Source organism: Agelaius tricolor, unplaced genomic scaffold (assembly GCF_023055355.1).
Source record: "Agelaius tricolor isolate 1412-34295 unplaced genomic scaffold, bAgeTri1.0.p SCAF_11, whole genome shotgun sequence".
NCBI lineage: Eukaryota > Metazoa > Chordata > Aves > Passeriformes > Icteridae > Agelaius > Agelaius tricolor.
This window is the reverse complement of record NW_027269271.1, coordinates 8,799,186-8,827,138: the sequence shown is the minus strand read 5'-3', so window position 1 is coordinate 8,827,138 and position 27,953 is coordinate 8,799,186. Positions and strand designations below refer to the sequence as shown.

General features: G+C 40.2%; 1 protein-coding gene across 1 annotated transcript; it reads left to right on the top strand.

Moving 5' to 3' along the window:
- The first annotated feature begins 214 nt into the window (after positions 1 to 214).
- ASPM (assembly factor for spindle microtubules) lies at positions 215 to 27,844 on the top strand. The gene is made up of 29 exons (XM_071436016.1): positions 215 to 522; positions 1,697 to 1,840; positions 2,226 to 3,582; positions 5,450 to 5,551; positions 6,285 to 6,431; positions 7,047 to 7,292; positions 7,429 to 7,496; positions 8,036 to 8,177; positions 8,255 to 8,385; positions 8,640 to 8,815; positions 8,909 to 9,054; positions 9,135 to 9,220; positions 10,519 to 10,734; positions 11,609 to 11,819; positions 11,903 to 12,048; positions 12,151 to 12,279; positions 13,163 to 13,357; positions 14,605 to 19,230; positions 20,152 to 20,301; positions 20,604 to 20,770; positions 21,619 to 21,778; positions 22,260 to 22,481; positions 22,985 to 23,134; positions 24,622 to 24,813; positions 25,677 to 25,869; positions 26,365 to 26,519; positions 27,059 to 27,235; positions 27,478 to 27,650; positions 27,729 to 27,844. Exons 1-29 carry the CDS (start codon positions 217 to 219, stop codon positions 27,832 to 27,834), a joined length of 10,419 nt encoding a protein of 3,472 aa, XP_071292117.1. The 5' UTR covers positions 215 to 216; the 3' UTR covers positions 27,835 to 27,844.
- The last annotated feature ends 109 nt before the right edge of the window (positions 27,845 to 27,953 follow it).

The window sequence follows — 27,953 nt, the reverse complement described above, 5'->3', positions numbered from 1 at the left end:
CGTGCTGTTTAAATGAAGCGCCGGGCGCTGATTGGCGGACAGGCGAGGAGGCGGGCTGGAACGGGCGCGAGCCGCGCTGCGATTGGCTGGGAAGAAGGAGGGCGGGGCTATCCTGCGCGTTCCGCGCGGGGATTGGCGGAGCCATGGGTTTGAACGCGGGAGCGGCGGTTGGCGCAGTGCTGCCGTGCAGAGCCACCGCTCCGCGCCTGCCCGGCCATGGCCGCGGGCTCTGTCGCCGCAGCGGCGCGGGGGGACCGCAGCCCCGCCAGCAAGCCCGGCCGGAGGCGCTGGGTCCCGCGGGGCGGAGAGGAGGAGGACGCGGATGAGGAGCCCGCCGTGCTGGTCCTGAGCTACTTTTCCCGGCCGCCCTTCCTCAGCTTCGGCCGGCTGCGTGTGGGCGCCTCCCGCACGCGCCTGCTGGGCATCGACAACCCCAACGATGATGATGCCGAGGTGGTCATCGAGCGCTTTCCGGCAGCTGCCCGCGGCTTCAGCATCGAGCACCGCCGCTTCTTTGTGGAGGTACGGGGACACCCGCCAGGGGATGGGCGGGAGCTCTGGCGGCCGCAGGGCCGGGGGCTCGGGAGGAGCTGCCCCGGGGCGATCCGCAGCCACCCGGGACGCGGGGCGGCCGCGGGCCCAGAGGGGCGGAGGGCGGTGCGGGCCGCGGTTCGGCCGGAGGGGCGGCGGCTGCCGGGCATGGCGGGGTCGGCCCCTCAGGCTGGGGGCTGTCAGCTGCGCAAGGGCGCTGCAACCTCCTCCATCAGAGAGGTGTTTGCTGTGAGAATAAAAAAATGAAATGAACTGCTCTTCCGGAATGTTGTTCTAAAGACAGACACCTGTCAAAAAGTTTCAGGGCGTATGTTCAGGAAGAAGGCTGAGGGAAGAGGATGCCGGTTCAGTGTTTTGCACGTTCATTAGTTGACACAACGGAGTGCAAGGCGTGTTTAAAATACGATTAAACGTTTACGATGCTTAAGGAAATGCAAACTGTGGCCAATCCAATCAATTCCAGTTTTTAAAAGAACCATTTAGAGGAATATATATCTGTAATTATCTACACTGTCCAAAGTGTTTGTGAGAGAGGAAGAAACGCTCTGGACATGTCTTGCAGCAATGGGCTTATAAAACCAGGGTGAAGTCTCACTGCACGGTGCTTGAATGATATGTTCCTCTAGGAATTAATGAATAGAAAGCTTCATGACTTCCTTGATAATTTGCGGTGTCTTAGTTTTTGTTGAAAGACTTACATGTCAAATTTGACTAAAAACATTTACACTTAGGGTCAGCTAAGGTCCTAAGTTAATCAACCTCTGATTATTTGTCCCACGATAATTCTCTCAAAGTTACTCTGGAGGACTTATTTGGTTTAATACATGCAAAAAATTATGTAATTTCTTCTTCTCACCTTTACTCGCACCTTCTCCTTCTACGGTGTGTTATATGTATTTCTTGTTTTCCACTGTAGTTTGATTCAGAAGTCCTTTCAGTAAGACAACATTTTTGATAGGGGTTGCTTAAATTTACATTCCAAGGAGGGAAAATTGACATTTAAACATTTAACAATTTTTTATCATTTCATGTTGTCATAATATATATTCTATATACTGCTCATTGTTTGGTTGATTACTTGATCTTCAATGTTGCCAAAGTGTACCTAAATGCTAAATATTAAATATTTATTTCTTTCCAATAGTCAGGACAAAGAATATTTGTTTCTATCACGTGGACACCATTAGAAGAAGGAAAGATCAGAGAACTGGTGACTTTTGTTGTTAATGATGTTGTAAAACATCAAGCTGTGCTCCTTGGTGCTGCTGAACAGCCCCCGAAGAAAAAGGTGAGTGTGTGTTTATTGTATCTTAATTCTGTTACTTTGGCATCTCTGATGCAAATACTGTTTTTATCACTAGAAAATTTAGTGAAGGAGGGCTATAAAGTGATAAATGATGCTGTGGAAATGATGCTATGCATTGTCCTCAACTTTTTTTAGCTGGGTTGGAAAGTAGGTACTGATAAACTACAGCTTAAAGAATATAATTGAAACATGACCAAATAAATGGTTTTCATGCCTGCAAATAAGGTATTGTGAATTTTTGACCAAGAGTTCTTTTTATAGTTTTTTTAAAACTATAAAGCTATGGGTATGCTAGTAATGTTTACTTTTACATGTAGAAGAATTTAGAAAGCCAGCACAGTAACTTTTATGTATGGTTCTTTTTCAGAAGAGTCTTTGGGAAACATTAAAAAAGAAGAACTCTTCAGGAACATCTGCAATAAAAGCTAAGAAGAGTACTGTAGAAATTAAAAATGTTAATAAAACATTTCAAGTTTCTCAGAATGTGGCTAGACTTAGAAGTCCCCTTCAGTCATGTGAGAATCAGAGCACAGAGCAGAATGGTGCATCCCAAGGAAATGGCTCTCTTGCTGGCTCAGAGAATCAGCTGCCTCCATCTCCCATTGCCCCAGGGCCAGAGGAACATGGCAATACTGTTCACACACCTCTAGCCCTGAGAAGGTCTACTGCATTTGGGGATATTGCTGCCTCTGGAAATAAAGAGTTGTTGCCCGAGACAGACATCTGTAACATCAATAAATGTGTTACTGAGCACAATCAATTGCAACCTGAGAGTGCCTCCAGCTCTGCTGGATTAGCACAATTGCCAATTTCAGATGATGGAGGGGTTCTTAATTTCACACTCTCACCAGTTTCCACTCCAGAACACTCAGCCTCTGTGCCTGTTTTAAGTACAAGGAGAATTTTAAGTCCAGATGCTTTTGTAAATGACAATTATCAAGTGGATATTGATGTAATAGAACACCCTATTCCAATTCTGTCACCTGATCAATTTGTGAAGGACATTTTGTCAAATAAACTATCAAAGACTCCTAAACCTGAGGCAGCATTAATATCATCCACCACAGAGACTTATGTTATTAAGAGATGTCTACCTGCAAAATGGAAAAAAGATGGAGGTGTAGAGACAGAAACACATGTTCACATAGAACACAGCTTAAATGAAGTCTCTGTGCTGCATAATGTAAAATCACAGGCATTTGATTGTGACAAACCCAAGGAAGATCAGTGCAGTTTTCCTTCTGCAGAGGAACTGCAGACTGACAATCCCTCTCAGAGAGAGCAAACAAAAAAGCGTCCAATTCTTTCTGCCACTGTCATAAAAAGTAAGCGTGGTGCTGCTGAAGAAACAAGAACAGAAACCCACCAGCCAAAATCTAAAAAATGCCTTAATAAAGCAATAACAGGATGTGCTAATGTGGTGCCTGGACATATGGAAGCAGAAAGATCTAAACAGCTGCCAGTTACAGCTCCCATTTCATCTGAAAATAAGTGTCACACTGACAAGGTAAATTCATCTCCTACTGGATCAACTTCTTTGTGTCGTAAGAGGAAGAGTGAAGCATTTGTAGGAAATAGTAAAGTTACGGCTCCAGTGCATGTGGAAGAAGTGGAAAGAAAAAGAGCTCTTACCTCTAGCACAGACAATCAAACACGCATGGCCAGAGGACCATTGGCCTCCAAACCCACCAGTGGAGAGAGAGTAGGGCAGAGGAAGAAAACTGGTGAGCAGTATTTCCTTCTTTTACCATTTTCTTAAAGATCCTTTGGTTAGGAAATGGATATAGCAAACTGAACTGTCTAGCAGCAGTCAGCAATGTTTCATATCTCTGAAATGTGAGCTTTTGCAATTTGTTAGGTGTCTGTGTTTTAAAAACCTGAAAACTAGGTTGGCATTTTGGTTATGTAATTGGCTTCAAGTTTACTTTATTCCTGTGTAAATTTGTTAATGACAATAATAGATAAAGTATCTAAAAGCTCTTGAGCAGAGACCTTGTTACATAAATCAAATTTTCTGGAAACTTACTGCACAAGATTTGTCACTTATACATTTACCATTGTGAGTGTTTGTCTCCATTGCTGTTGTCACATATTTTCAAAGTAGTATCATGAAGGTTGGAAAAGATCCCTTGGAACATTGAGTCCAACCATTAACTTGGCACCACCGTGTTCACCATGAAACTGTAACACTAGGTGCCACATCCATACACCTTTTCAACACTTAAGGGATGGTGATTCTACCCCTTTCCTGGGCAGCCTGTGATAATTCCTAACCACTCTTCCAGTGAAAAAGTTCCTCTGTCTTTTTCATTCTGCCTGCTTTTTACTGTGAGTAGTCAGCCTTGTGTAGTTCTCTCTGCCTTATTGTTTGCCAATACTTTATTGCTTGGAGATCAGAAAACGCTGACACTTGCATTTCAGCTTATTTTCGATTTTTTCTAACTGATCCAACCCTAAATGTGCTCTGGAATGTGAAAGGAATGAGGGCCTGGGACTTAAAGATGCATTTAATTTGCAAAATTTAACTACCAGGAAAAATTAATCATAGCTTTCAGATCAAAATAGCACATACTGCTTTCTTCAGTTAAGTGATCTGTTCTGTGATCTGGATTTGATTTGGGGCTTTCAGTAGTGCACTTCAATGTCAGGCTTTTTAAGATGGGTTGTGTCAAAACAATGTGCTGAAAGTATTGATATGCAGCAGGAAAAGGTGTGATATCTACCAGGTTATTTCTAACAATCCATCAGGATAAAGCTAGATGGGCTGGACAAGGGCAGAGTAGAGGGGAACAATCCCCTCCCTTGACCTCTGGCCACCCCTCTTTGACACAGCCCAGGTTTCAGTTTGCCTTCTGGGCTGTGGGTGCACACTCTTGGCTCATGTCCAGCTTTTCATCCACCAGAACCCCTAATTCCTCCTCTGCAGGGCTGCTCTCTCTGGGTTCTTCTCCCAGTCTGTTGTGCCAGCTGCAGACGTGCTGGGGGTGTGCTCAATCTCTGTCATTGATAAAGCATTAAAGAGCACCAGTCCCAAGGCAGATCCCTGAGGGACACTGCTCATCACCAGCCTTCACCTGGGCAGGCAGCCATGGACCACAACCCCCAGGCTGCAATTCCTTACCCACCCAATGGTACACCCTCCAAATCCATATCTCTCCAATGTGGAGATGAGGATGCCATGTGGGTCCGTGTAGAAGGCTTTACAGAACTCTAGGCAGATGACATCAGCTGGTTTCCCTTTTGACTGTGTCAGCCACTCCATTACAGAAGGCCACCAGACATGTCAGGGACAATTTGTCCTTAGTAAAGCCATGCTCACTGTCTCCAATCACCTCCTTGTCTTATATGTGCTTTAACATCACTTCCATGAGGATCTGTTCCATGATATTCCCAGGCACAGAAGTGGGGCTCACCAGTCTGTAGTTCCCTGCATCCACACATCTTCCTTCCTCCCCTTTTAAAATCATTAATATCTTTTGAATGGTTCATGGGGAATTACTCTAGTTCTGTACTTTAGGAGTGATATGAACTTCAGTATGTTAACTTTCACTGACATATTTGCTGTTGATAATTGTGTGTTAATGCTTGTAGGTTCTTCACTTCAGAAGGCACCTAAAGCTACCAGGAGAATTAGTAAACCTGTCCCTGGATTGGCCCAGTCCCACCTGACATTTGTGAAACCACTGAAAACAGGTAGGCAGACTCCTGGTGTTTGGTAAAACACTGAACAGTGTCACAATTGTACTGCTGGTGTCAGGTGAGACCTAACTGCTTAGAACTGAAATAGAAGATAGTATCTGAAATGAATCAATACCTAGTAGAACAATGTATGTAACCTTTTGTTTTGACTACTTATCAGAAAATTGGTTGCAGCACATAGTCAGCTAAAAGTAAATGTTATTTTTTCCAGATTGGTCTGTAAGTCTAAAAGCTGTATTACAGTTCTGCTCCCAGCTTTAATAGATTTAACTGATGGCTATCAGTTAAATGCCTCTTCCATATCTGATAACATTTTAAGGCAACAACAGAATACCTCAGAAGAGAAATTTTCTTCCCAGCAAGATAAAAATTTTGCAGAGTTAACAATACTAAGTTGATCTGACCAGAAAAATGCATCTATAAAATGGTTCTTCCTGGATGTTATCCAGTTCAGTTTGAGTTTACCCCATTGCAAATGGCCTGGGTTCTAGGTATCTTGTCTTAGCTCTAGGGCTGTAACAACTCAAGCCATGTTTTGTGGCTGAAGTTTATTAATAATCCCTGATCCACAAGTCACTGAAGATTTTAACAATTTGCCTTTTTGGCTGTAGTGCTAAATGGAGTGTCAGGCATTAATCCTTTCCAGAATTAAATGCATATTGGTTATCTAACATTTCAAGAACTGCAAAAACTAAAGTTTTTTGTTGTTTTACTTTGTTTTTTTTAGTCATCCCTAGGCACCCAATGCCTTTTGCTGCTAAAAACATGTTTTATGATGAACGTTGGAAGGAGAAGCAGCAGCGAGGTTTCACCTGGTGGTTAAATTTTGTACTTACACCTGATGACTTCAATGTAAAAACAAATACCTCACAAGGTAAGAGTACACTAATTTTGTCTTCCCATTTTCTTATTCTTTATGTAACATACTTATTAACAGTAACAAGTAGTAGTACTCATTTCACACTAAACCTTTTCAGAGTCATGTTGTCTTATTTTCCCCCTTCTGATCAGTGTGGATGGCTCACCAGCTCATGGCAAGCACAGCACAGCACACCCCTGCATGAGGAGGGTGCTTTACACCAAGAATACACTGGAATGTGTGGCTGTGGTACTTCTCAGTGGGTGGTGAGTGGGGAATCCCCACCTGCTGGAAAATATTATAGCCGGCACTTTACTAAAGGGATAGAGCAAAAAGTAGGCTATCTTTAGCTTCATTTGGAAAAACCAAAGGTGGAACCATTAATCTTAAAACTGAATTCCTAGCACTGCTCACTTATGAAATAAGTGTTTATATTTAATAGTAGACTAGTATTCTTGTACTTGACAACATATGTGTAGTGCAACAGCTGACAAGCTTCCTGAAGGATAAATCATCAGTCAGAATAAAAATAACAAAACTTCAGCTTCCAGAGGAGAAAAAATCAATGAGATGTGCAAAGCTACCTTTATTAGAGATGCAAATGCTTGCTCTTTGTGCATATTTAAACAGTAAATGCAGCTGCTGTTATCCTGGGGGAAGAGAACCATCACAAAAGGAGCCTTCCTAAGGCACCCACGAAGGACGAGGCGTCGCTGAAAGCGTACACGGCCCGGCGCAAGCTGAACCGGCTGCGGCGCGAGGCCTGCCGCCTGTTCACCTGCGAAACCATGGTCAGGGCCGTGCAGAGGCTCGAGGGCGAGATCGAGAGCAGGCGCCTGCTGGTGCGCAGGGACAGGCACCTCTGGAAAGACATAGGTGAGAGACTGACACCTGGAACGGGAAAAGGGCTGTTCACACACTGAGTTTGTTTAATCTGAAATTGGTTAATAGAAAGTTTTGCATTAATCTGAAATGTTTGCTGGATCTAATATTAAAAAATGCTTTCTTGCAGGAGAGAGGCAGAAAGTCCTTAACTGGCTTTTATCTTACAACCCTTTATGGCTGCGTATAGGTCTGGAGGTAAGTTCACTGTGTATAGTCTATAATCTAGGTTTAAAGGACATTTAGTAATTTTTTTAGTAGAGGTTGTTTTGGGTTTCTTTATATTGTCTATCATACTAATTCAGGTAGGTTCAATTCAGTTACAGCTTGATGCATATGTTTTAATTTGTTACAACATGCTTGCTTTAAAAAAGTGATTCTCTTATTTAGAAGTAAAATATTTAATCAATGATAGTGGAACTTAATTCCGTGGCCAATAACACAAAAGCATTTCCTGTCAGTTCCACTTTACTAAACTGGAGAAAAATGTGGTCATCTTAAAGAAATTCCTGATTGGTTTCTCAGACATGGATGACTATACATGTTTTGGAATTAAATTAGATCTTCTGAAATTTCCTTTGGCTTTACCTTTAGGACTCACTTGAAAACTGTTTGATATTTAGAGATCAATTTCCATTCATTATTTTAGAGATTCAGTAATGTATATTGTTCACTAAATCACATAGTATTTAAGGTAACTTTTAACCCTTCTGCTTTTTCCCCTTCTTTCATATTAGACTATTTATGGAGAACTGATAGCTTTGGAGAGTAACAGTGATGTTATGGGTTTAGCAATATTTATCCTTAACCGCTTGCTGTGGAACCCTGACATTGCAGCTGAATACAGACATCCTGTCGTGCCCCACCTTTACCGGGAAGGTAACAAATGCTTCCAAAACAATTTATTTGTAGCACCTCATTTTTAAACTATCACTTACTGAGTTCTATCATTTCAGGACATGAAGAAGCTTTGTCAAAGTTCACACTGAAAAAATTGCTGTTGTTGGTTTGCTTTCTGGATTGTGCCAAACAGTCCAGAATGATTGACCATGACCCCTGCCTCTTTTGTAAGGATGCAGAGTTCAAGGTGAGAGCTGGGATTTGAGGTCTTCCTCCATTGTTGTCCTAAGACTGAGTGCATAATTTTTTAATTGATTTTAATCTGACAAAAGTTAAAGTTATGTGACTTGCTAAAAATAATTTAAAAAAAACATGTAATTTTAAGAATTAGACAAGGAAATACGAAATGTAATTTGGGAGGTACAAGGGATGAAAACTGTATTCTGATTGACAGATATTGTAGTGTTAATATTTTTGTTTGTTTGTTTGTTTTAACTTTAGGCTAGCAAAGACCTTTTGCTTGCATTTTCCCGGGACTTCCTGAGTGGTGAAGGTGACCTTTCCCGCCATCTGGGTTTCTTAGGACTGCCTGTCAGTCATGTTCAGACTCCTCTGGATGAATTTGATTTTGCTGTAACAAACCTGGCTGTGGACTTACAATGTGGCATTCGTCTTGTGTGCGTTGATTCTATTGAAATATTTATTTTCTTTTATATCATATTTAATGTGAGCTCATCAGAGGCATTAAACCATGCAATTACCTTTGTTAGGAGAACAGTGGAGCTTCTGACCAAAAACTGGAGTCTTTCAAAACAACTGAGAGTTCCTGCAATCAGTCGGCTACAGAAGATGCATAATGTGGATATTGTTCTCAATGTCCTTAAAGAGCGAGGAGTGCACTTGAAAGATGAAACTGGTAAGGCCTAGAAATCAGGGTTATTCTAAGTGCATCAGATATAACTACTGCACACTTTAATCCCTTGTTTTATTTGATAGGTGCTTCAATTGACTCCAGGGATATTGTGGATAGACACAGGGAACGAACGTTAGCACTGCTGTGGAAAATTGTCTTTGCCTTCCAGGTACTATTCAATTGGTTATTGTGTTTGGTTTTTGCTAGTTACAAAGGAGTAATAATGAAAACACCACTCTTCCAGGAATATTTGATGTCTGTGCAAGCCTCTACTAATCAAATTTTAAACTGAAATTATTTGCTTTGTGCATTCAAAGCTGCATGTAAACTTTACTAAACTGCTCGTTGTTCCCTAACAATACAGCTTGGATAATGTTGTAACTGTGCTTTTTCTTACACATTTGTTCAAGTTTCTGGAAAAAAGTGAGTTTATGCCATATAATAGCAAAATTGATACTTAAAAGTAAAATAATGTTGATTTGAAACTGCAGGTAGACTCTTAGTAACTGAAAAAGATATTTTGAGGTTACACTGCTAGGCAATTATAGAGTAATCTTTGAAGCTATAGCTCTTCTACTTTTTCCTGCTTTTATCTGAAACTGTTGATGAAACATCCTTGAAATAAGATTTCTTAGGCATTACTGCAATGACATTTCAAAAGTTAGTAGAGGAAGTCAAAATAGTTTTCTTAATTTGTTTTAAGAGTTAACTTGAGTCAGAGGGTATTTTAAAAATACGTGTCCAACTGACAAATCCAGTTGGAAGGAACATAACATTATGAAAGGCAGAAGAAGATAAAAGTTGAGGTGGAATTTCACCACTAAGTAGTCAGGAATGTAAGTGCAATTATGTAAAGCAAGAATATTAAAGGCTTCAGCCAAAGAACTATAACTAAGATAGACAATATAATAAAAATCAAATGTAATTATTTTCTTTCTTGAGTACTGTTGCACTATTAAGTAGTTAACTTCCTTCAGTTAGTTCTTCTGATGCATGTGTCACAGTTGCATTGCTTTTGATCAAAGAAATAACTTGAATGAGCAGTGGCTTTATCCAAGCCCTGTGGATATGCTGCTTGTTCTCCAACCAGCTCAAGTCTTTTTGGAATCCCTTAAAGGAGGAGGATTGGTACATGGGCTCAGTGGAACTGCGGGCAAGACTTTGAAATTTTTGTTTCCTCTGAGAGCACATTGAAATTACACAGGGAATTGCCCTGTTTCTCCCAACTGTTAACTAATGCAGTAACTCTTTTACACAGAACAGTGGGAAGGGTAGATTTAGGGGTTTTCATCTGCCATCTATGCTGGCAAGTCCAGATTATCCACTACTGATTGTGAGGCAGGTGCTGCTAAGGGGTGAGTGTAGATTCTCTTTAAAATGCCATGTCTAAAGCTCTGTATCCAGCAGCTGTAATGCAGGACATGTCAGACTGTTGATTTGTCCATTTTTTGTTTTTCTTCCTAACAGGTGGATGTTTTTCTGAATGTGGAACATTTAAAAGAAGAAATTGAGTTTTTGAAGAACACACACAAGACAAAAGCACTACTGGGTGCTACGAAGACTTCTCAAAATTCTTTTAGAGTACAGAAAGACAGTAGTAACTTCTTATCTCAGACTTACAGTGAAAATGTGAAGCTGCTGATGGCATGGGTTAATGCTGTTTGTAGATTTTACAATATCAAGGTAAATAGTTTTATGTACCCTCCCACAAGTACACCCTGTGGTGTTGTAATCCTTTAAAGAGCAGAGTTCTTCAAACCATCAAATATGTAGTAGAAGTCAATGGCAATTATTTGTTAATATTCTTCTGGAGTCTGTTTAATCTGATTTGAAGTAACCATTATTCTGTGAGTTTAACTGCACCTCTCTTTTTAAACAAATCTGAGCAAAAAATTTTCCCTTCCAATTAGTCTTGTGCATACCCATGCTTCTTTAAAACTTGAACATTTTTTGCTGGAATGGGAATTGTTCGTGGACTTTTACTGAGTCTTCATTTTAAAAGTATTTGTGCATAGAATTTCCAGTGTTTTTAAAAGCTATGAAAACTAAACTAATTTTTGGGATAAGGTCAGTTCATCTCCTCAGAGATGTTTGTTTAGAAGGGAAATGTTTGCTCATTCCAAGAAGGGAACTGTGGTCAGAGACCTGACTGGTCAGAATACAGTAGCAGCTGCTAGTCTTTCTGAAGAGTAAAACAGAGCCTTTAGGACTGATTCAAATTCAGAACTTATTTCTACATTGAAAGTGTAACCCAATTACTAGTGTAAAGGTATCTATAGAAGTTTATTTGGGATCCTGCTGTAGAAAGATTAGTTTCATAAATGTTTCCCTTGTAGGTTCAGTGTATAATGACTCACGCCTCTTTTGTTTCTGGGGTCTCACAGCTGTGTGTTGCTGTACAGTAAATGTTCAAAGGAAGCACTAGCTACCTAAATTTTTTGTGTTAGAAAATAATTTGCACTTGGTCACATTTAAAGGTACAGGAGAAGAATTCTATATCCAGTTTATACCAATTGACTAGTACAAAAATTCAAGGAATTTGTATTTTATTTAACAGGTGGAAAACTTCACAGTGTGTTTCTCAGATGGCAGAGTATTATGTTATTTGATTCATCACTATCACCCCTGTTACATGCCTTTGGAAGCTGTGTGCCAACGAACAACTCAAACTGTAGAATGTTCAAGAACTGTTACAGTGGGACTAAACTCTTCCTCCTCATCGGAGTCTGACACTTCTCTAACTGCTGTGGAAGAAACATTTGATCAAAGTGAGTTATTTGATGTACAGAAGTTTATGTTAAATCTATTTCTCTGCACAATTTGATTTGACTAATGTTTTATCTTTACAAAGCTGTGACTCCCTCAGTCCTATACAAGGAACTCCTGGACAATGAAAAGCAAAACTTCCAGCTGATCAATGCTGCAGTTTCTGACCTAGGCGGGATACCAGCAATGATTCATCATGCAGACATGTCAAATACAATTCCTGATGAGAAGGTAAAAATGCCTTTAGAGTTGATATAAATGTGTTCTGCCCTTGTGTGAGCGTGTCCTGCTCTTTTGTAGAGCCTTACCCTGCTGTGTTGTGTGTTTCTGCAGGTTGTTATCACCTACCTGTCATTTCTGTGTTCGCGGCTCCTCGATCTTCGCCAAGAAACCCGAGCTGCACGAGTAATTCAGGCTGCTTGGAGGAAGTACAGGCTGAAAAGGGAACTGAAACTCTTTCAGGTACTCTTTGCTTGTGCAATATTCATAGCTTCTACATTAAGAAAAAAAGATAATATAAATTCAATGGAAAATACAGGTCTGCTGGACTTATATTGGCATTTAAACTAATGAGTGCCATTTCTATTATAAAAATATGTGGCCTTCTTGCTGGTGTAATCTACTAAACTCCACTTTTCTTTTAGACTTCTGAAGTACCTACAGGTGTTTAGAGGCTACTGTTATTGTTTTGTGTGTCACCCCTTAAGCTCTTCTCCCACTATTTCAATTATAAAATAGTTGCACTGCTTCCTTAAAACTAAAGGAATAGTTAATCCCTATTAATGTCTATAAGATGAGAGGAGTAATTAAACTTCTGCATGGATTTACTATTTTTGTAAAGGAGCCAAGCTTCACCAGTCTTCTGAATTAAATTTTATGAGTTCTTATGTTCTGTATCTTGATTTTCTGATGGTTATACCAGATTTAGTGAAGGTTTTAAAACTATGGTACCTTAAGGTTGTCTGTGTCTTGCTGGGTTACATATTGATGTTGAAACAGTATTCAAGTGAAATATTCTGAGAATCTGTGGTGTGGAAAGGGACAGAGGTTCTATCTAGGCTTTTTCATCTCCAGTTTCTTTACTGTATAAAATCTACCCAACCTTAACAATGATGACAAAACACTCCCTTTACAACTCTTTTCAAATAATAGTAAAGATGCTGGTAGGGAAGAAGCAATCAAAACCAAAACCCTATAAACATTGCAGGCATTATTTTTATTAATTAATCTTATAATGTGTACATATGTAGTATAATTTTATGAAATTGATGTGGATAGTTATTCAAATAAAAAAATTGAGTGAAAATTCCATAGGTAATATTCAGTGGAAATTTACTCTTTGTAGGAAAGAGACAGAGCTGCTCGGATAATTCAGAAATCTGCAATGAACTTCTTGGCTCGCCGGCGCATCCTGAGGAGAGAGAATGCAGCCATTTTCATCCAGAAGCACTGGAGAGGTTACTTGGCCAGGAGGACTCTCTTCAATCTGAAAAAGGCAAAAGTGGAGGAAGCCAGAAATAAATCTGCCACAGTCATTCAGGTAATACAACCTAAAGCAAGATTACACAGCAAGGAAACCCCTTGAAACCTCTAAGAAAGAGCCTCGCTAAGGTCCATTTGTGCTGCTTGCAGCAATTAATGCTTTCATGAAATGTAATACTTTTTCAAAATTTTTTCCTCCCTCTGCTTTTGAGAGGTTTAGTAAGTTTTTCTCTCTAGGAAGGGATGGTAATGTGCTATTAAATTAACAATTATTCCTTCTTGGTGAATATTTTGGAGGACCATAAGCATTAAAACACAGGGCATTAAACATTAATGTAAGGACTTATGAGATTGTGTTGGTTTTCTTCTTTGCAGCTGCTGAACATTACTTAAAGAAACTTTAAAAAAAATTAAAATTACTCTCCTAGTGTTATGTCACCTGCTGTGGGCACATTCAAAGTGGCAGACATGGCAGTGGTAGATCAGGCAGATAATTCAGTTTCTCAAGATAATTTCAGCACCATTACCCTAAGATAAATATTTCACTCCTAAGTGAAATATTTTCAGACTGGATTTTAAAGAATTGCTGATTTATCAGATGGTGTAAAAGGGAATCTGCTGTTGCCAGGGCAAATTGAGGCTTTTCCCAGAATTGAAAATGCTTAAAAACCATTTAGTTTTTGCTTAATTTCCCTTTTTTAAAATAGATTTCTGGATTTGACTTCCTAGGGATTAAGAGCCAGAGATGAGCTCAGTTGGTTAGAGCATGGTACCAACACCACCAAAGTCATGGGTTTGATCCTGGTATGGGCCATTCAGTCAAGTCTAGGACTCAGTCCTTGTTGAGATGGATGTGACTCAACACACCAAATTTCCTACAGCAATAGCCAATTTTCCTGAGTACAGTTCCCTTTTATATGGCTTTCAAGCACCCTCATGGTTGGTCCTAATTGGCTGAATTTGGTTACACCCAGCTCACTGGCCAATGGCTGCCTGTGTCTCTGCTCATCAGGGATTAGCTGGTGTTGTTTCAGTTTGAATCTCCTGGTTCCCAGTGCCTTTTCCTAGGCATGTTTACTTCTTTTCCCTAAGGGCAGGGACTGGTCCAGTTCTAGTTAGGGTTATCTATGACTGTGAGGGCTCCAGGACAGCTGTTAGCTGTCACACCTTCCAACTCAGAATGCTCTGTGGTTCTGATGAGTATAGGAATAAGAAATCTTATAAAGTCTGAAGATGACAGTCCTCAGTCATGCTTAACTCAACATATTGTGAAGAAAATGCTAATTTTTCTTTTTTTACCTGCAGGCTTATTGGAGGAGATACTCTGCAAGGAGAAGATACTTACAGCTAAGACACTGTGTTATTTTTGTACAAGCAAGGATAAGGATGGTGAAGTCTGTTGCTGCATATAAACAAATTGTTTGGGCTACTGTTACAATTCAGAGACATCTGCGTGCAGCTAAGTTGGCAAAAATAGATCGACAAAGATACCAAATCCTAAAGTCTTCAGCACTTACTATTCAGTCGGCATTCAGAAGATGGAGAAAATACAGAATTCAGCAGAAAATTAAAGCAGCTTTGGTGATTCAGAGTTATTTCCGAAAATGGCAATCTTCAAAACTGGCTAAAAGAAGGAGGGCTGCCCTTGTCATACAGTCTTGGTACAGGATGCACAGAGACCTGAAGCAGTATCTACATGTTAAGCAAAATGTTATCAAGATTCAGGCTTGGTACAGGTGTCAGCTGGCCAGACGTGTTTACCAGGAGCACAGAGCAAAAATAGTGACAATTCAGCAGTGTTACAGAGCTTATAAACTGGGCAAAGGCGAGAGAGAGTCTTATTTGCAAAAGCGTGCAGCAGTGGTAGTTCTCCAAGCTGCTTTTAGAGGCATGAAGGCACGAGAGCTGTACAGACAAGCAAAAGCAGCGTGTGTTATTCAATCACTGTGGAGAATGAAACGAGAGAAACAGAGATTCCTGCAGTTAAAAAAATCTGTTACTATATTGCAGTCACACGTGAGAAAATACCAACAAGTAAAAAGATACAAAGAGATTAAAAATGCTGCTTCTGTAATTCAAAGCCGGTATAGGGCACACGTGGCTGCTAAAAAAGCAGCTGCTGCTTTCCAGAGGGTGCGCCTGGCTGCCGTTGTTCTCCAGTCTGCCTACAGAGGGATGCAAGCCAGGAGACAGGCTTGTATCCTGAGGTCTGTGATCAAAATTCAGTCCACTTTCCGTGCTCACGTTGCCCGGAAGAGATTTAAAACCTTGAGAGACGCCACGGTGAAGATTCAAGCTCTGGCAAAGATGAGGCAGGTCCGTAAGCGTTACTGTGCACTGAGGGAAGCAGCGCTTTATGTCCAACGACGGTATCGCTCTCGGAGACATGCTCTTCAGTTTAAAGAAGATTATAGGAAATTGAAGAGAGGTTGCATAAGAATTCAGGCTCTAGTTCGAGGCTATCTTGTCAGGAAACAAGTACAAAGGTGGAGGGAGGCTGCAATATTACTTCAGGCCTGCTACAGAATGAAAAGGGACCGGCAACGGTACTTAAGCATCTGTAGTGCTGCCACTGTCATTCAACAACATTATCGTGCCTGCAGAAAGACCCGGTGTCACAGGCAGGAGTTCTTGCAAGTTAGAAAAGCAGCTGTGTGCTTACAGGCAGCCTACAGGGGCTATAAAACACGCAAAAAGCTCAAACTTGAATGCAGAGCTGCTATTAAAATTCAGACTGCTTTTAGAGCTCATGCTGCACGAGTGAAACACAAGGCAATGGTTCAGGCCTCCATTGTGATTCAGAGGTGGTACAGAAATTGTAAGGGTGGTAAGAGGCAAAGACTGAACTTCTTAATGACAAGAGCAGCAGTGCTTTCTTTACAAGCAGCTTTTCGTGGCTGGAGGGTGCGAAAGCAGATTCGAAGACAGCATGTTGCTGCTACTAAGATACAGTCTACCTTTAGAAAATTCATGGCTCTGAGGAAATTCAGGCTTGTGAAGCACGCTGTGCTAACCATCCAAAGGCATTACAGAGCCAAGGTTCTAGGCCAGAGACAACGGCAAGAATACGTTCAGCTGCGAAATGCTGCAGTGCGTCTTCAGGCACTATGGAGGGGGAAAGCTGTGAGAAAAACCATTCAGAAGCAACATCATCTTGCAACAATTATTCAATCCTATTACAGAATGCACATAAATCAACTAAAATACAAGAAACTAAGACAAGCCACTTTGGTGATTCAGAAATACTACAGAGCCCACTGTATGAAAAAAGCCCAACGTGCAGTTTACCTAAAAACCAAGGCAGCTGCATTAGTCTTGCAGTCTGCTTACCGTGGGATGAGTGTGAGGAGACAACTGAACAAACTAAACAAAGCTGCTACAACTATACAAGCTGCCTTCAAATCTTACCTGGTCAAGAAGGAATATGAAAGACTTAGATCTGCAGCCGTAGCCATTCAAAGGCGTTACCGTGCAGTTACTCATGCTAAATGTCAAAGGCAGAGGTATTTGTCTTTAAAAAGAGTCACAGTCCGAGTGCAGGCAATTTACAGAGGTGTAAGAGTGAGGCGACAGGTTCAGTGTATGCACCAAGCAGCTGTTTGCATCCAAGCCACGTTTAAGATGTATTGCATGAGCAGAAAGTATCAGTCAATGAGAATGGCAGCAATAAGAATCCAAAGGCAATACAGAGCATTTTGTTTAGGGAAAGAACAACGCAAAAAATACTTGGAACTAAAGAAGTCTGTTACTATCCTTCAGGCTGCTTGCAGAGGCATGAAAGTCCGACAAGACTTAAAAGCTATGCACCAGTCAGCAGCAATAATCCAGTCCTATTATCGGATGCACAAACAACAGAGGGATTTCAGAAAGTTGGTGCTTGCAACCAGGCAGATTCAGCAGTGGTTCCGTGCTTGTAAGGAGAGAGATGCACAAGTTCACAAGTACATGATTATGAAAAATGCTGTACTGCACATCCAGGCTGCATTCCGTGGTATGAAAACAAGAAGGCTTATCAGAACCATGAATGAATCAGCTGTGATTATTCAAAGAAGGTTTAGAACTTTCCTTGAAAGAAAACGTTTTCTTTCCATTAAGTCAGCTGCCATTGTAATTCAGAGAAAATACAGAGCAACAAAACTAGCAAATATTCAGCATCAAAAATCTCTCTCTCTCCTTAATGCCACTGTTATCATACAGTCTGCTTATAGAGGATTTGTAGTTAGGAAAAAAATGCAGCAAATGCATCAAGCTGCTACAGTTATTCAAGCAATGGTAAGAATGCATAAAATTTACACTTCTTATCAAGCACTCAGGCTTGCTTCAGTAATCATACAGCAACGTTATCGAGCTTACAGAGAAGGGAAGCGTGAGAGAGAAAAGTACTTAAAACTGTACAATTCTGTTTTACTTCTTCAAGCTGCCTACAGAGGAATGAAAACAAGATGCTTCTTGAAGAGACAACATGAGGCAGCACTTATAATACAGAGAAACTACCGAATGTATAGGCAGTGCTGTCATTACAGAAGAGTTCAGTGGGCAGCCCAGCTCATACAGAGGAGGTACAGAGCCCACAGGCTCAGGAAAATTGCTGTAGAGCATTACACTTCATTGAAGAAAGCAGCAACTTGTATCCAGAGGGCTTTTCGAGACATGCGAGTGAGAAAACAACAGCGTGAAATGCACCGTGCTGCAACTGTGCTTCAGAAAAACTTCAGAGCCTTCAGAGAACGTCAGAGATATCTCTCTCTTAAAGCAGCTACTCTTGTCTTTCAGAGAAGGTACCGAGCTTTAGTTCTGGCAAAGCAGCGTGCTTTGGAATATCGCTCTCTCCGCAGAGCAGCTATTCACATCCAGGCTGTGTACAGAGGTGTCAGGGTGAGGAGGAGTCTCAAGCACATGCATTCAGCTGCCAGCACAATACAGGCAGCCTACAGAATGCTCAGGGACAGAAGGGCCTATCAGAATATGAGAGTTGCAGCTATGCTTATACAGAACTACTACCGATCCTATTTGAAAGGAAAGAACCAACGCAAGAAGTATCTGACAATGAAGAATTCCACTCTTGTTATTCAAGCAGCATACAGGGGCATGAGGGCACGGCAGGAACTGAAACTCCTGCACATTTCAGCAGTTGTAATACAGTCCAGCTATCGCATGTATGTACAGCGTAGGTGTTACAAACAGCTGTGCTGGGCTGCCACAGTCACACAGCAGAGGTTCAGAGCCAAAATGGCAAGAGAAGCTGCCATGAGAAATTATACAGAAATAAGAAAGGCTGTCATTTGCCTCCAAGCTGCTTTTCGTGCTAGGAAAGCCAGGCAGCTGTATAAAGCCAATGTGGCTGCACGGCGCATTCAGTCGTTCCTACAAATGTGCGTGGAGAGGAGACGCTTTCTTGCCCAGAAGGCAGCAGCAGTGACCATCCAGTCCGTGTTCCGAGGCCAGAGAGCCCGGGCCCGCTATGCACTGCTCCGGAGCTCAGCAGTGGCTGTTCAGAGGTGGTACAGATCGTGTCTCAGGGCTCGTGCACAGAGGGCACAGTACTTGGCTCAAAGACAAGCCATAGTGGTTATTCAGTCTGCCTTCCGAGCTATGAAAGCAAGAAAAACAGCAAAGCAACTACGAGCTGCAAGAAAGATTCAGTCTTTTCTTCGGATGGCTCTGCAGCGTAGAAAATACATCCAGCTCAGAGCAGCTGCTGTTACATTGCAATCCTATTACTTAATGCATAAATGTAAGTCACAGTACATGAGCTATAAAAGAGCAGCAGTTGTCCTGCAGCGGCACTACCGATCCCACCTGACTGTGAAGCACCAGAGAATGGCTTACCTACAAACCCGCAGGAACGTTGTCCTTGTGCAGGCCACAGTCAGAGGATATATCCAAAGGAGGAGGTTTCACAAAATGAAAGAAAGCACCATTAAAATTCAGGTACTTCTGAATGAATAGTACTGGGATTTGGGTGTTTTGTTTTTCATTTGTAGGTGTTTTAAAGCTTCTTGAAAACCACAGTAGAATCAGTTTCTGAAGTGTACTACAAGGCAGATGTATAAAGCTTAGTACCACAGCACACACAAATAAGGTTCTTTAAGACTACTGAATTTCACCTCTTAAGTATTAATGGCTTTATTAATGTTTTCTTTGATGGGAATATGAATGAAAGATCTCTTCATGAGAAGGGCACTGGTAGTGGGTATAAAGTGACATGAATGGCAAAAACCATGATTGTTACATTGCTAAGAACTCAGGTTTAGGAAGCTGTGAGTAAATCAATCATGTTAGTCTTCCTAGGTTTACTAATTGACCCTAGACTAATCAAAGTGCCGAACTGACATTTTGAAGCAGAATGTAAGGAGGGAAATTTCCCTAAATCAAGGAAGGGAAATAAATAATCTCTCATAATGATTTGTGGCCTTGAGAACCCTGATCTAATGGGTATCCCTGCTCATGTTGGGTGGGTTGGAACTAGATCATCTTTAAAAGTCCCCTCCAACCCAAACCATTCTAGCATTCTATGAGAATGTCTTAGGTTGGTTCTACTCTGTTTTTGGAGACCACATGCTCTACTTAACTGAAATCACATGTGCTTTCCTCACTTCCATGTTTTGGGGGGATTGGTAGCTGCTTAGTTTTTTTCTGAATGTTTAACCACTACATCCTGAACAATATAAGGATGGTTACTTTCCTTTAAAGGTAGGAAAAAAGAATTACTTTTGACATTGCAAATATGTTTATTTAATTGTTGTTTTTATAACAAGCCAGTGAGTACAGCTGTACATAGAAATATGCAAACATTCCCAGCTGATATGATGCAAGTGGTGAAATATTCCAAGTTTGTCTTTTTCTTTGAAGGCCTCTTTCCGTGGATTTGTTCAGAGACAGAAATATCTTCTGTGCAAATTTTCTGCGGTGTTAATACAGCAGCACTACAGAGCGCATCGGATGCGAAATATCGATCAACGCAGATTCCATCAAATGAAAAAAGCTGCCATTACAATTCAGGTAATCATTAAAGTGATTTCTATTGAGTGTTTGTTTGGGTTTTTTAATCTTTTGTATTTGTTTCTTCACAATGTAGTTATTTTTGCAGACTAATATTAAAGAGTGGCATTTGTGGTATTTCCCTGAATATGTTTCACTTGCTTCTGAAAACATTATCTAGTTTTGAGAACTTAAATATTTGTACTATTTTAGAGATAAAATATCCCAAAAATTGTTTCTGTTGATGTGATTTTTTTTTCTTTTTAATTTTGTTCATTCCATTAACAGTTCTGATTTTTTTTTTTAATTTTTATTTCTAATAGGCAGCATACAGAGGTTATAAAGCCAGGCAGTGGGTTAGCAAAATGAGAGCAGCACGAGTCATCCAAGCCTGGTTCCGAGGTCACAAGGCACGGAAGGAATACCTGTCTGTGCTCAGAGCTACCCTTGTTATCCAGAGGCACTTCAGAGCAAGACAGCTGCAGACTCGGTAATACCCCATCTGAGATGCATCATTCCACTTCTCAAAGCTTTTGTTGTGTGATTATTTAGTGCTGTACTGCACTCTGTAGAACTCTTCAGGTTCTCAGGCTCTGCCCCTGCAGCATCCTTGTAACATGTGTGGGTATAACCCTTTTGGTGCAGGTGGGGATGCCCTTTTGCACAAGATTTTCATTACATTTAATTGTTTTCCTGGAATGGAAGCTCCTTCACAAGTTTAAATTATGTGTACTGGGGCTCTAGAAAGAGTAGGCCTTGATCTCTTTTTCACTTCTCTCTTTTGCAAGAAAAAGAGATATTGTTCAAATTCCAGCATACAAATTTTTCTGGATATTGTTCAAATTCCAGCATACAACTTGTAGGTTGAAAAACTATTTCATTTTGATCCACAATGGAATAGTTAAATTGGTTTATGTTTATTTTGCTATGAGATCAGCCTGGTAGCTCATCTCATTCTGAACTGTCCCATGCCAGTAGCAGTAAGGGATGCTGTGCAGTGATACAAGGTCCTCCCTCAGCATCCCTGCTTTTTAAACATCCCTGCCTATTCCTGTTAACATCCTTTTATGGACCTGTTGCATGTCAATCTGTCCAATGCCTTTCAAACTGCTGTGTCCCTCCCCAGCCTCCTTTGGCAGTAAGTTAGGGAAATACTTCCTGTGGGAAACCAGAAAGTGTCTTCTGTTTAAAATTAGTCTTTCTGCCAGTGCTGCTGGCTATTCCCATTTTCTGGTGTTCCAAGATCTGGTTGAGAACAGCTGTGCTTTCCCAATATCTATCTTAATGATTTCATAAACCATCACTGTTTTCTTATTTAAAACTGCATTTCTGTGTTAGGTTTTTGCAAATGAAGTCCTGTGCACTTACCATCCAAAGAGTCTGGAGAGCAACCCGCGATGCGCGAAGGCTCCGGCAGCAGTTTCTGGCAACCAGGAGTGCTGTAGTTAAGATCCAGCTGGCATACAGGCACTACAGGGCCAGGAGACTTCTAAGAGAGGTGTGTTTTCACTTGCAGTCTGATGTGTCATGGTTACTTGAAAAGTTTTCACTGTATTTGAGTGATTTTTGTAATTAATGTGCAGAAGCATAGAAACGGTGGAACCTGAGCGAAGATTGTTCAATCTCCAAAATATGAAATACCCTTTTTTGCTTTAAGCAACAGGGTTGATTCTTGGTTTTGAACAGTACTAATTGTTGAATTATCCCTCTATATACAGATACCAATATAAAATGCCAAATTGTCTGCTGGCTTTATTGCTTGCAAAAGATTAAGCCCGTATTTTGACCCCATTTAGGTAAATGAAAAGACCTTCCAGACTGTGAAAGTGCATTTTATATAAACTGCTACTGTATGAGTTTACTTGTACTTCTCATTCCATTTTTGTTCTTATGATGGAAAAAAACCCTAGAACTAAAAATAAATGTATATTGATCCTGACATGAATGAACAAATTTTAATTATCAGTGCATTCTTTTAGTATCTTTTTCAGAAGCACCAGGCTGCATGTCTGATCCAAAATGCATATAGAGGTTTCAAGGCAAGAAGGAAATTTGTTCAACAAAAAGCTGCTGCTGTAATTATCCAAAAACATCTGCGGGCTTGGCAGGAAGGCAGGCTTCAATTTATGAAATACAATAAGACTAGAAGAGCTGTCATTAAACTGCAAGCATTTATCCGGGGTTATTTAGTCAGGAAAAAGGTTGGTATAATTCAAATAAAAACTTTGCTTTGGATGTAAAGTATCTCTAGAGCTGTTTTACCATTAATTCTGACTGGCAAGGAGAGGAAAACTTGATTTCTTGGTGTTGAAATTGAGTTCTTGTTGGCTGCTTTGAGTGTTGGTTGGGATCAGAATAGATCAAAGACAGTTAGAGCCTTTTCTTACAATTATTTAGAACTAAAGTAAATTTTCACTGTTGGGTGTTTTAGCTTCTGAGATCTTTGTGGCTTACCTATAATTGATAATTCTGTGCACACAGGCTTGCAGTGAAATTGTTCTCTGCCATGTATTGATTGTATTTCTTACAATCACTTCTCTGTGTTACCATTTAAATTAGAGACCTAGTACTGCAGAGTGGTAGCTTACTTTAGTTCTGAGGTGATTTTCAGTATCTAATAGTGGACTATGTTCTTTATGTGGACATCCAGCTACCTCAGAGTATGAAAATTAACTATGTTCCCCATTTTGTTTTCCTTCTACAGATTTCAGAACAGAAACAAAAGAACAGACTTCTTCATTTTACAGCAGCTGTATATCATCATATCTCAGCAATTAAAATTCAAAGGGCCTACAGGCTTCACCTCACCTTAAAACTTGCACAAACCCGAATCTCATCTGTTCTTATAATACAGGTTGGTCTGATTAAGGCTGAATGATTTGTAATAGTCTAACTTGTTTTCTATGAGCTAAGCTGTAGCATTAAGACAATGTAGCTCCTTTACATGTGAAAATAAAGCTAAATTAGGGAGACTATGATTTATTAAATAATACTGCTTATACACAGCTGAGCAAGCTCTGGAGGCTTAAGCATTTTAAAGCTGAGAATGGATAGGAAAGTTTGTTTCCTTCAGACCATCAAGCTTGCTAAAGAAATCTGAGCACTGTCTTAGCATATTTCTTTATGTCCTCCTGGCAGTAGGAAAGATCAGACATAACAACCTGTAAAGTTTCTGAAATGTAGAGCATCTCCTTACATGAACAATCCCTTGGGATACTGTAATTTATTTGGTTGGATGCTTCTGATCTGCCAGTGGTATCAGAGCCTGTGCAGGTTCCAGCATTTCAATGAAACCAGGTTTTACTTATCTAAAAACAATATCAAAATCAGGTCTGTATTGCTGCACTACCAAATTGTAAAAATTATTTGCAGGTCTCTGAACTGACCATTAGCTTAGTTCTAGTATGGGAAGCCAGCACTAGATAAAAGGAGAGGCTGAAATGGGAACTCTGAAATAGCTGTTCTCTGGTCACGGCTGCCATGGCAAACTTTGCCCTACTACTTCTCCATACATACAAATCTGTTATTTCTCCCCATAAGTTAGATTTTCCCTTTAAGGCAAGAGAGAATGGATGGAAAAGGGTTTTTTTGGTTCTGATTTGGCACACAGAATCCTGTCTCCCTTCTTTGCTCATAGAAGGGAAGAAACAGAGCTGGGAAATGAGGAAAGTGGAATGGTGGTTCTCCTTAAAAGCCAACCAAGAGAGAACTCCTAGGGCATAGTAATGCTGGGCACAAGTATAAATTGAGAGAGTTACATATTTTATCTTTTAGTCAGACAGTTGGTCTGGATGATCATTGTAGGTCCCTTCTATAACTGAAAGCCATTCTATCTATGCTCTCCTGTAGCCCCTTCTCTCCTCAGAATGCTTCCCTAGTGTGTAATAGGTTGGATATTAGGAAAAGGTTTTTTGCAGAAAGGGTGATAAAGTTCTGGAATGGCCTGCCTGGGGAGGTGGTGGAATCACCATCCCTGGATGTGTTTAAAACAAGACCAGATGTGGCACTCAGTGCCATGGTTTAGTTGAGGTGTTGGGGCATGGGTTGGACTCGATGATCTTGATGGTCTCTTCCAACCTGGTCATTCTGTGAATTCTGTGAATTAGTGGCTCCCAGTTAAGATTTCATTCTCCAGTCTTGTGTTCTGCATTCTTGTATATCAGCTACCCAAGGCCAGTCAGAGTCATGGACGTTATTTATGACTGGTGATGTTTATAGTGCCCGTATCTATCAAAGCTCGTGTTCAAACACTCACTTTTTGTCAGTGCTCGTTTAGGGTGTGAAAAGGGAACCTAGGGGAAGAGTTCTCAATAACCAGAAGGGTGCTTTTGTTTCCTGCAGAGCTGGTTCCGAGCGCAGGCGCAGCGCAGGCGGTTTGTGCGGGAGCGCGGCAGAGTGGTGCGGCTGCAGCGCGCCGTGCGAGCCTGGCTGAGCCGCAGGCACCGCGCCGCCTCCGTCATCCAGAGGAACGCCCACGCCTTCCTCGCCCGCCAGCGCAGGAGGAGGCTCGCCATGGGAATTGTTAAATTTCAGGTAGGCACCTCTTGTGAGGAAATGACAGCTTTGGGTTTGGTTATTTTTATTAGCTGGGGTTTTTTTCTCATGGGTTTTTGGGGAGAAGAACGATCTTTGCCTTGGTCGATGACTTTATCAGTGAAATTGCAAGCCAAGTCAGCTGTGGTTTAGCCATGAAAGCTGAAGGCAAACAGATCATGGAGGAATACTGAGCAGGTAATGGTTGAGATGACTTAGGTGGGAGTGTGTGTGGACCGAATATGCATGGATTTTTTTTGCCTTTCGTCTTGAAAGTCCAGTTTTTGAAGATAAAAAGTATAAAGGGGCTTTACAGCTGGCCTGCAAGCAAAGCTGAGTTAATAGAAAAAATAACAATTGATGATTTTTGAGTGTATCCATAGCAAAAAAGAAGACAAAGCCGTCAGCATAGAAACAGATTAGAAAAGATACCTGAAAATTTTTGAAAGCTAGACTACGTGCATAAGTAGATGTTTATACGTGTCTTATTAAATTTCTGTAAAACTTAAACCAGTTATATTGATGTTAATTGCTTTGCACCAATGAATATAATAAGTTATTGTGATGTAGTTAATAACTGAAGATCAGCTTTGTTAAGAGTATATAAGCTAAAGAACACGCAGGATAAAAAACTTTTTTCTTCTTAGACCCTGATCACATGTGTATGTCACGTCCTACCTAACAGTAACAAAAGATAAACAAATCAACACTGAGTGTTAATGACTTAAAATTGAATAGCCAAGTTCATTCAATATTTTGTCAGACTTGTGTAAAACTTTTGTATTGGTGATAAAGTTCAGTTGTCTTGTCTCTCCTTTACAACCTTTACAACTTTTTCTCTTTGTGGAATTCCTTTTCTGTAGGCATTATGGAGGGGATATTCTTGGAGAAAGATGACTGACACAGCAAAAACCAGAGCTTTGAGGCACAGTTTAATAAAGGCCAATGAAAAGAGCAGAGAAGAAAATAAACTGGGCAACAGAACTGCAATTGCAATTGATCACCTTCTAAAATACAAACATCTCTCCTACATTCTTGCAGCACTAAAGCATCTTGGTCAGTATTTTGTTTTATTATAACTCATGGATTTTCAAAAGGATAAAAACTGGATTTTTTTTCAGCTGAGGACAGTTCATAATGATACTTAGGCTTTCTGCATGATTATAAAATGCGAGTGTTAGAGGGTATAATGGAGGGTTTTCCAGACTAAAATTAGATTATTGATTTAAGAACAATATTTAAATGGTTATGTAGAGAAAGGAACTCCTGTATGATTGCTCTAAAATTTTCTGTCAGTCCTAGTAGTGCTATACCTAACATAAGTTTATTATCATTTTTACTGTCAGTATATGTTCTCTGTGGATCATTTTGTCTTCTTAATGTTTAGTCTAGAATATTAAAACTGTTGCTTTAAAAACACTTTCTTAAATCAATAATTGCAGTTTTTACTTTGCACTTTTGGTTAAAAATAGAGAAAATCCTAGTTTGTAATTTTTTTGCTTGAAGTTCAGAATTTTCTTTTCTCTATTTGTTTTTCTTTAATTGTTTTAGAGGTGGCTACCAGGCTGTCCCCACTGTGTTGTGAAAATATGGCCCAGAGCAGAGCAATCTTCAGTGTTTTCCTTCTGATTCGAAGCTGCAACCGGAGCGTTCCGTGCATGGATGTCATCAGATACTCAGTTCAGGTTCTGCTCAATGTTTCAAAGGTAACTTGAATTTTTTCTTCTGCAGGTTTATAAGCAGTAGGCTACTTTATTGTAGTACTTGTTTATCCACAAAATTTCTCAATAAATCCAGAGCAACAAAAGTAGTAGTTTTGAATAAAAATAGGTTCTGATTTTTCACTGTTGTTCTGAAACCAGTTATTTATTTACTTTGTAATAGTTATATGATGGTTTTTGGTGAAAAAATTATTTCATAGCCTTAAGGCATTGCAAGGTATCACAAATATTTTTAAATTTCTCTGAAATTATTCTAGGTTTTTTTCTTTATTATAAATATAGAATCAGATTCTTTGGGTTTCTAAACACGGGAGGAAGCATAAAAGGCACCTTTTTATAATGTTACAATTGTGTAAATACAGAAGTGATTTGTATTGCTTGGATCCTAGTTCAGCTACAAACTTATTCTAGGGGAGAATATGGGCTTTGTTTTTTCCTCTAACCTCTTGATAAGTAATCTGTAAATGAAGGATGCTTTAAAGATCTGTCTGTAGAAACTCTCTTGTCTCTTTCTTGTTTAACAGTATGAAAGAACTACTCGAGCAGTTTATGAAGCTGAAAATTCTATAGATACTTTGCTAGACCTACTGCAAATGTACAGAGGCAAAGCTGGGGACAAAGTTTCAGAGAAGGGAGGAAGCATTTTCACAAAGACCTGTTGTTTGCTGGCCATCCTTTCAAAGGACTCTAAAAGAGCTTTGGTAAGACCTAAATGTTTTGGGTTTAATGGTTTAATTTAACATACTTTTCTTGCATGTTTTGGTGGTGTTTGTAATTTTTTTTTCTGTCCCATACCTGTTATGGCTGCAATATTAATTTTAACTAAAATCTGGTTTAAAAAAATGCATTTCCAAGATGATGAACACACTCATATTTTCTTGATTTAGGCTGCTTTTGAACTTGCAGTATTGACTGTGTGCTGTTGTCCCCTTTCTTTCCTCAGGAAATCCGAGGCATGCCAAGAACCGTTCCTTGCATCCAGAGCCTCTATAAGCTCACAGCTCGGAAACACAGGATGGATGCAGAGAGAACACTTGTGAAGCAGAAAACAAACAATGCCTTAGCTGGGAGCTCCTCTGTTCCAGTAACTCCTCTAAGAATAAAAACAGTTTCAAGGTAAGTGCTTAAAAATTGGTCTTTTATTTCTGCTGTGACACTGAAATATTTTAATGCATGCCACTGATCTTTTCACAGGATTAAACCAGACTGGGTCTTGAGGAAAGATAACATGCAAGAAGTCGTGGATCCTTTGCAAGCAATTGTGATGGTGATGGACACACTTGGTATTGCCTACTACTGAAATGTAAATGATGTATAGGAAGATATATTTGTACAATATGTATGTAGTAAATGGATAAATGATTTTTTAAAAAAAGCAAATAAGTGTTAAACTACCATTGGAAATGTTTTTTAAGATTA

What these genes read in the sequence shown, in the direction of transcription:
- ASPM (XM_071436016.1), top strand. Translation starts at nt 217, where the DNA reads ATGGCCGCGGGCTCTGTCGCCGCAGCGGCGCGGGGGGACCGCAGCCCC. An exon ending in GTAGATTTTACAATATCAAG is followed by an intron (nt 10,735 to 11,608) that starts GTAAATAGTTTT and finishes TTTATTTAACAG; the next exon opens with GTGGAAAACTTCACAGTGTG. An exon ending in GGGAACTGAAACTCTTTCAG is followed by an intron (nt 12,280 to 13,162) that starts GTACTCTTTGCT and finishes TACTCTTTGTAG; the next exon opens with GAAAGAGACAGAGCTGCTCG.